Source organism: Pistacia vera, unplaced genomic scaffold (genome assembly GCF_008641045.1).
Source record: "Pistacia vera cultivar Batoury unplaced genomic scaffold, PisVer_v2 Contig1185, whole genome shotgun sequence".
Classification (NCBI taxonomy): Eukaryota; Viridiplantae; Streptophyta; class Magnoliopsida; order Sapindales; family Anacardiaceae; genus Pistacia; species Pistacia vera.
In genome coordinates, this window is record NW_022195232.1 from 34,606 (window position 1) to 43,182 (window position 8,577).

Consider the following 8,577-nt stretch of genomic DNA (forward strand, 5'->3'; position numbering starts at 1 on the left):
ATGATGTTGAATGCATCATATAAAATTAATGTTTTTATTCAGTTCATTTTTTAAGATAAACACATAAATGGGTCCTAAGATAAGCTTAATTCATTCGGTAAATAATTTTGATTTCAAAAAATTTTCGAGTTGCAGTTTCAATTTTACACAGGGACAGCCATGTGTAAAAACATACTTGATACGTTGGAACTAAATAAGAATAGTAAAAATGTTGGGGCCTTCTATAAATTAGCATAATCTTGTACTCGCCTTTGTTATACAGCAAACGAGAAAGGAAAGCCCGTTGGTCAGCAAGAGCTCTTGCAAACTCTTCAGAGTCCAAGGTTACTTTCTTTGACTTTTCTCTATAATTATCTTTAGACCCTAGTTTCGCTGCTCTTAACTACTTAATTGGTTCGGATCTTTGATTCACTGTAAAATTATTTCGAATTCAGCTGTAGTAATGTGATTTACGTTAATTTCATTTCTGAACCCTAGATTTGGTTTTTTGGGGTTAATTTCTGCTTTCTTCTGGGAACGTGGGAGAAAGGATAAGAAAATTATAAATCTCGATCCTTGTTGTTTGATTGCCCAAGAAAATTGAAGTATTCAGTCAACTGAGCTGAACTAAACCAGGCCATGTATTAATTGCTTTAGGCTTACTTTATTAATTTATTGTGCTCTTTATGTTTTGAGCCCTTAAATGGGGTCTTTCTTATATTTTCTTGGCATAGAGGGTAAAATGGAGAGTACTTGAATTTTTTTTTTTTTTTTTTTTTTTTGGCCTGAAATCTTCAGCTAATTGTCCTCAATATAATTCCCTGTTGAAAATGAAGGCGTTCTCTTGTCTGCATTGAAGCTTTGTGAAGAAAAAGAACTGATAATTTTCTTTTTTCTTGCATTCGTTGTTTCTTTCTTCCTTTTTTATTTCCTCTATTGATAAAAAATTGAACAATTATGTTTTTGTTTAAAGGTTTGGTTAGCCTCTCTTTAATCAATTTAGATGTTGATAATTTCAGATACATACTTTGGCATTTGCACTAATGTATATATTAACATGATTAATTGCAGGTTGCATCATTTTTTGGGGGAAGTGTTTCAGAGGAAAAATGCAACTTTGGTTACAAATTTTGTAATTGTTACGGTTTTTGCGTTCGTTTATACACGCAGAAAGGAACTTTCAAATAGTTTGTTTGATCTTATATAGTTATGGAGTCTCTTTGGAAACTTTTACATCTGCTGGAGCCTGCTCCTGTTACACTCATTTTGACAGCAGTAGCGGTGACATTTGGATCTGCATTTAGGGCTCTAAATTATGGGAAAGAAATGGAGCGAAACCGTGATTTGTCAGAAGCATCCATTATGTTAGACAAGTCCCAAGCATTAATGATCCCTGTAATGAGCTCCTGCAGTTTGCTTTTGATGTTCTACCTGTTTTCTTCAGTCTCACAACTTCTCACTGCCTTAACGGCTGTTGCATCTGTTTCTTCCCTATTCTTTTGCCTATCTCCCTATATTGCCTATGTGAGGTCACAATTTGGTTTGGCTGACCCATTTGTGTCGCGGTGCTGTTCGAGGTCTCTCACACGAATCCAATGGTTATTATTGTTGGCATGCACTTCTATAGTTGCTGCTTGGCTAGTTTCTGGTCATTGGGTATTGAACAATTTGTTGGGTATCGCTATCTGTGTAGCATTTGTGAGCCATGTGCGCCTTCCAAATATCAAAATATGTGCAATGCTCCTTGTATGTCTGTTTGTGTATGACATATTCTGGGTTTTTTTCTCTGAGAGATTTTTTGGGGCTAATGTCATGGTATCGGTAGCAACCCAACAGGCATCAAATCCTATGCACACAGTGGCTAATAGTCTGAGTCTTCCTGGGTTGCAGCTGATAACAAAAAAGCTGGAGTTGCCTGTGAAAATTGTATTTCCCAGGAATTTGTTTGGAGGCGTGATTCCTGGAGCAAAGGTTTCAGACTTCATGATGCTTGGTCTTGGTGATATGGTATGAGTAACTTTCTATTTCAGCGGTTCTACAGTAATTTTTCGAAATAAACTGTGTTTGTTACTGTTGTAGCTATCTCTATGCAGTGGTGTGTAACATCTACGTTTCTGCTTAATTGTTTTGCATGAATGGACCAGTGAAATATTCTGGTTGGTGCTACTATTCTGTGTCATTGTGCAGTATTGGTGTTTTACTCTGGGTGAAAACTTTTTAATATAGTTGAGAATTTCCTTTAAGAAATATCAATATGGAGTTCATCATGTTCTTTTGGTCCATTGAAGCTCTCATTCCGTCATTGATTGAGTCTCACTTGCTTGTAGCACAGAATTATCAAAATTGTTCATTATTAGTTGTTTGCATCTTTTTCTGCAATTTTGATTTTACTTGATGCAAACTGGTTCATTGGTGCTTATGCTTCTCCATTAGATGTGTGGATGAATGTCCATGCACACCTCATGCATACATGATCTACTTTGAGGTCAAAAGTAGCATCCTCTGTGATCCTTGATGGAAATTTGATTATATTTCTTCATCAGAAGTCAGTCCTTAACCTGAATATAATCTTTCGTTACTGAAAATATCTGGTTGAAATGTATACACAAATGCATGATATACTTGCACATGCCGCTCACATTGCTTTTTTAGATTTAAATATTAATGTTAGGCTCCTACGTGATAGCTTAAGTTTTTGGCTGAAGTGGTTTCTTAATATGTATCAAACTGAAGGTTTCAAAATCTAGTAAGTCACATATTAATTCACTCAATCAATTTTTTTGATTTCTCAATTTTGGTTCTCTGCGCTATTAATTTGGTTTTGAGTTTGACCTATTTGTTTATTATATCCACATTTCATTTGAGGGAGTTTGTCATACTTAAATATTAATGTTGAATATTTTCTTGATAGTTTTAAGCTTTTGGGTGAAGTGGTTTCTCAATAAGCTTCAGTAGAATGTACTTGAAAATTTGAGGCGTGGGAAGATGTTGATTGTCCTTCTTGTTGATCTCTTGTTCTTTATTGATGGAACAAATATAATGTGAAGATTGGAACTTATTAACTTGCTGACAAGGCAAATTCCTTGTGTTTTCCTTTCTTTGAGGTCCATATGAGCTCAGTTTATATTCCTTTTTAGCATTATTGTTTTTCATGGTGCTCTTGTTTCGAACTTCATATGTTGTCACAACTCACAAACTTGTGTAGTAGTCAAATTTTAAGGGGAAAAAAACTTTGTTGCAATAATTTCACACATATATATTGATATACCATGTCAAAATTTTTGTAGACACAGATATCACACATTTTTCTGTGCTTTTCTTGTTGAAAATGTAATTGTGCCACTGTTTGCCTGTGATTCTTTTTGTTGTGTCTTGTGCTTTCAATAATTCCGGTCATCTTCTTGTAGGCTATGCCTGCAATGCTTCTGGCATTGGTCCTGTGTTTTGATCATCGGAAGAGCAGAGATACAATTAGTCTCTTTGATTTACATTCATCGAAGGGACACAAATATATATGGTATGCCCTTCCAGGATATGCTATTGGACTTGTAACTGCTTTAGCTGCTGGAGTTCTGACTCGCTCTCCTCAACCAGCCCTTCTTTATCTGGTAATCTTTGTATTATTATTTTATTGAATTTCATTGGTTTATAATCTCTGATGATTATGCTCTGGAGAATTTTAGACAAAATGTCTTCTTGCCTGTGCTTATTTCTTTTTGGTGGTTGTAGGTGCCTTCGACAATGGGACCTGTAATTGTTATGTCATGGATGAGGAAGGAGTTAAATGAGTTATGGGAAGGACCCATGCAAAACCTCAACGATAAGGCTCATCAAATAGAAGTCTAAGTCATGTTAGAGATTGTAAAGCCCAATTTAAAGTTGTAAAGTTACTTGGAAAATCTACACTCGGAAACTTGAGTAGGGCATTAACAATTCACTGTTTATTTTGTGGAATCTTACATTTTGGCAGCCATGTTTCTCTTCCGATCGGCCACAAATGAAAGAGGAATGAAAAGTATGTGAATGCTTATATTATTTGGTTCATTCAGAAGAATCAAAGACATCTTTTCCCAAACTCCCCATGGCTAAAGAAACGCGAAGATTCCTAATTTAAGATTCCTTATATTATTTAAGGACTAGAAGCTCCGTTATGTATCGGCAAATTGTTGGAGAAAAATATTTGGGAGAAAGAAAAAAGAAAGTAAATTTTGGAAAAACCATTTGGCGGAGATCATAATCTCACAATTCTTAATCAAACATGAATACCCACAAGAGCCGCATTCAAATTAGTTGTGTTATAAAATGCCAGAGTCAAGTGAAAGGTCTTGCACAAATCCCACTTTTCTATTTTATGTTTTTAATTTTTAATATTACTAAATTATTATAGATTAATACTACATAAATAAATAATTATACAAATAATTTCTTCGAAATTGATATACCATGTACTTTTAATTTATTTAATGTATTTTTAATTTAAAGTTATTCAATTATATTCTTACACATTTTATATGAAAGAAATTTGTATATGTGATGTTACTATTTTATTTTAATAGATGTTGAGATTAACATNATTCTTGCCGCCGTCACAGTTCTCCACTTAGTTTCCGATACAATTTGCTCCGTCATCGGCCCAACTGACCCAATTCGTCCGACCATCTATTTCGGTACTTCTTTTTTCAATTTAACCATCTGTTTGTGTCCGCCACCATTCTTCTCCTTGGTATTTTATTTTTCACTTGTTGGAAGATTAGTCATATACAAATACCATGGGTCCCAGCTTCTTTTTCTAAGTTCAAAAATAAATTTACAAAGTTATAGTTACAGATTTATTACGAAAAAAAAGGTGTAAAAATAATTTTCTTTACAGCCTTGATGATGGCGGTGGTGGAAGAACAAACTTCCTGATTAGATCCTTTCTTAATATCTTGCCAGCTGCACTTTTGGGTATGGAATTTATAAATGCTACACGTCTTATTTTCTTGTACGGTGCTACCTGCATGCAACCAACAATCAAACTTATTCCATAACCATTCTTTTCAAGTTCTAGTTTATGATCATAATTTTTATAACAGATGGTTTAGGATGATTTTCAAATATTCAATTCATGAATTTAAAATTTTATTATATATATATATAGTCTTAAATTAACCACCTGCTTCGCCACAAAATCCATGATTTCGGTTTCATTGAGAGTGCTCTGGGGCTGTCTCACCACAAAAGCCATAGGAACTTGACCAGTTTCTTTATCTGGATATCTGTCTTGACAAACTAATTTATTAGCATAAAGCATACTCTGTATCTTATAAAAAAAATTAAGGAATTAGAAATACAAAAGGAAGTTGAGAAAATTACGGTATAACCGCAGCGTCAGCAACCTCGGGGTGGGAAATAAGCACTTGTTCTAGTTCTGCTGGAGCCACCTGCAAACAGAGCAATAGCAATATGCATCCTCATAATCTACACAAGTAAATTAATTAATGGCTTTTTATTAATACTATCACCTGATATCCTTTATATTTGATTAATTCTTTGAGTCTATCCACAATAAAAAGGAAACCATTCTCATCAAAGTAGCCCAAATCTCCCGTCCTCATCCACCCATCACATACCAACGTAGCTGAAGTTGCTTCTGGGTCTCCAACATATCCTTCAGTGCCATTAGTGTACTTATTGTTAATGTTTCATACAATTCTATTTCTATATAACTTTTGACTACAAATTTTACCTTTCATTATTGTAGGTCCTCTAATCCAAAGTTCCCCTTCTTTGCATGGAGGCAATGCTTCACTTGTTTTAGGGTCCACAACTCTTGCCTCAAAACCCGCATAAAGCTTCCCTGTTGACCCCCACTTCATATTTTCTTCTGGACCTATAGTCCGAGCAACTGCCGCCGTCGATTCAGTCAACCCGTAACCCTTCATCATCGAACAATAATTTCAATAAACGAATTAGCGAAAATATTTTAGGTATGAGATGGATACGGTACGAATTTATGGTAGACTTTTACTGTGCTTATGAGAACCCAACACTAACCTGCACCAACATGACTTTCGGAAATTTCGCCGTAAATGCCGCGATTGCTTCCTTCCCAAGGGGAGCCGCGCCACATAGTACAGTTTCAAGGGAGCTCAAATCGTAGCCGTTCATTAATCCATCTTTCGACAGCGTCACCACCACTGGCGGGGTCAATGCCACGTGTGTAACACTAAACTCTTGCACAGCTTGCAACATATTCTTCCAATCAAACCTCTCCATCACCACCGCTTTTTCACTCAAAGCCACGGATCTAATACTATAGAAGAATCCAAAAACATGAAAATATGGCGTCGTAAAAAGCATAACTGAGGGGGATTCTCGCTTCTCAGTCATTTCCCAAGCAGCAGAGCTTATCGCTATTTGTGCTATGAAATTTCTGTGAGTCAACATTACACCTTTAACTTTTCCAGTTGTTCCAGAGGAATACATGATCGCTGCCAAATCGGATTGACTCAGTTTAAAGAGCTCGAATTCGTGTTTTGAGCTTACCATCATTGACTCGAACTCAGGAGAGTCGATGAGGATCGTGTGGTGTTTAAGTTTCGGGAGCTTGTGAACAGTAGATGACGTGGCAAATGCTATCACCGGCTTCGATAACTGGATTTGGCCGTAGATCTCTGACTCGGTGGCTACTGGATTTGCCGGAGAGATGATGACACCGAGCGAGAGGAGAGAGAAGTAGAGGATTGGTACTTGGATGGAATTCGGAGAGAGTACAAAAGCTACGTCGTGTTTGGAGAGCTGAGTTACTTTCTGCAGATAAGCGGCCAGAGACTTGGTTCTGCGAGCAAACTCAGAGTAGGAAATCCGTTGACCGGTGATCGAGTTGATTAAAGCGACGGAATCATCAGGCCACGGTGATTTGGCTCTGAGAGAGAAAGCGTATTCAGCTGCAGAAAGGAATGCGTTCTCTGGAGGAAGATGAACGGGAGGTCTGAGGCTGTGGAAGGTCTTTGTAAGTAAGTTGAAACCACTTTTTGGATCAACGTGTAAACTTCTCTGCTCCATTTACATAGAAAATTTTGTAGGAAATAGAGAAAATGAGGCGTTGTGATCAACTCGTTAATTTATCTTAACAAAGTTTTGCAATGGGAGTCTCTCCGGCTGGAGTGCTTCAGTTTTGAAACATTGTCAACGACGAAATCAAAGATAGCTTTGGTATGTATAGCGACAAATCTAGAGGACACTTGAGGGAAGAGGATCCAGCCTTCGCACCACTGTAGTGGATTCCTTTTGTTATTTGTTAAAGAATATATCCTTAGTAATCTTACCTTTAAATTTTTTTTTTTTTAATTTATGAATAAATGTTTGACATGTTTTTTAGGTGGTATTAACATTTTTTTCCACCTAAGTAATAGTTTAATGATATTTTTTTATCCAAATAATAGCATCATAGTTCAATGACATTTTTCTATCCAAATAATAGTTTAATAATATTTTTTTATCAGTAGATTTGTAAAATATCATTTTATTATCTAAATTTATATTTTGACAGTAAATAGAGAACAAACTCGATTAAGGTTGTTAAGACTTTTGAAGAGAGAAGATCGATGAGTCTTTTGATGGTTGAAGTTTGACTTGGAAAGAACGGCTGCCAAACCCTAATTGTTTGATTGTCAACTATTGGTGTAAGTATAGGGTTTGAAGAGTTTTAGTGAGTAATAATTTGGAAAGAGAATGATGATAATGTGAGATCGCAACGATGTTAAAATCGAATATAAATTTAAATAATAAAATGATATTTTAAAAGATTAGGAGCTGAAAAATAGTCATTAAAATATTTATTTGGATGGCAAAAATCGTTTACTCTTTATACGAGCCGGCTTTTAGCGTTAACTTGAGTGCCCGTATATTAATATTCTATCGACTATCATGGTCATGGCCAGGGGCGGACCCAGGCCCTTTGAGGGTAGGCCCAGGCCTGCCCTCAACTTTTAAAAAAAAATTGAGAAGTTTTTTTAAAAGGTAAAAAAAAAAAAGAAAAAAGTTAGGTTTTGCCTTTTTTATATTCAAGTTTTTCTTTCCCAATTCCCAATTTCCCTTCCCTTTTACATGCGTATCTGGATTTGGAGTGATTGTAATCCATATTTTTGTAAACCTTTGTATATTTTACTTTTATTAGAGTTGTGATTGAATTCTAAATTTATGTAGAATATTTTTGGTGAATTTGTGGTTATTGTAAATGATAATCCTATTTTTTCCTATGATTTTGTATTGAATTTTGATAGGATTTAGGATACTTCTCATACAAATTGGGCCATAATTGCTATCTAATTCTATTAATTTGTCATTATAGGCATAAACGATGATTTTGAGTATAGATGACAGTTTTGAGCGTAAATTACGTAACTTGAGCTTGGAAACTCAGAATGACCTGATTTTAGAAGCTTTGGAAAGCTAAGAAGCAGAGCTACAACTTTCATGTTTTGGGTTTTTCCTAATTCTGACTGGACAAGGGTGAAAACTTGGCTTGAAGTCGTGAACAGTATGTTGGAAACCGAAGGAAAATATCTTTGGATGTGCTTCAGTATTTCTTCCATAAATTGAGCTGTAGACCTC

The 8,577-nt window shown here is 35.5% G+C and overlaps 2 protein-coding genes across 2 annotated transcripts; one reads left to right on the plus strand and one right to left on the minus strand.

The window, feature by feature from the left end:
* The first annotated feature begins 234 nt into the window (after positions 1–234).
* On the plus strand, positions 235–4,009 carry LOC116110945 (signal peptide peptidase-like 1). Its single transcript, XM_031397167.1, has 4 exons — positions 235–323; positions 1,051–1,986; positions 3,387–3,587; positions 3,709–4,009. Exons 2-4 carry the CDS (start codon positions 1,189–1,191, stop codon positions 3,823–3,825), a joined length of 1,116 nt encoding a protein of 371 aa, XP_031253027.1. The 5' UTR covers positions 235–323; positions 1,051–1,188; the 3' UTR covers positions 3,826–4,009.
* Positions 4,010–4,802: 793 nt separating this feature from the next.
* On the minus strand, positions 4,803–7,026 carry LOC116110964 (4-coumarate--CoA ligase-like 9). Its single transcript, XM_031397179.1, has 6 exons — positions 6,016–7,026; positions 5,708–5,897; positions 5,484–5,629; positions 5,335–5,402; positions 5,135–5,237; positions 4,803–4,975 (listed from the first exon to the last, which is right to left on the minus strand). The coding sequence occupies exons 1-6, from the start codon at positions 7,024–7,026 to the stop codon at positions 4,844–4,846; spliced, it is 1,650 nt and encodes a 549-aa protein (XP_031253039.1). The 3' UTR covers positions 4,803–4,843.
* Between the last annotated feature and the right edge of the window lie 1,551 nt (positions 7,027–8,577).

Excerpts from the sequence above, each read along its gene's own strand:
- LOC116110945 (XM_031397167.1), top strand. The coding sequence starts at position 1,189 with ATGGAGTCTCTTTGGAAACTTTTACATCTGCTGGAGCCTGCTCCTGTT. Across the intron at positions 1,987-3,386 it reads TGCTTGGTCTTGGTGATATG|GCTATGCCTGCAATGCTTCT; the intron begins GTATGAGTAACT and ends ATCTTCTTGTAG. Across the intron at positions 3,588-3,708 it reads AACCAGCCCTTCTTTATCTG|GTGCCTTCGACAATGGGACC; the intron begins GTAATCTTTGTA and ends TGGTGGTTGTAG.
- LOC116110964 (XM_031397179.1), bottom strand. The coding sequence starts at position 7,026 with ATGGAGCAGAGAAGTTTACACGTTGATCCAAAAAGTGGTTTCAACTTA. Across the intron at positions 5,238-5,334 it reads GCTGACGCTGCGGTTATACC|ATATCCAGATAAAGAAACTG; the intron begins GTAATTTTCTCA and ends TTGTCAAGACAG. Across the intron at positions 4,976-5,134 it reads TGGATTTTGTGGCGAAGCAG|GTAGCACCGTACAAGAAAAT; the intron begins GTGGTTAATTTA and ends GGTTGCATGCAG.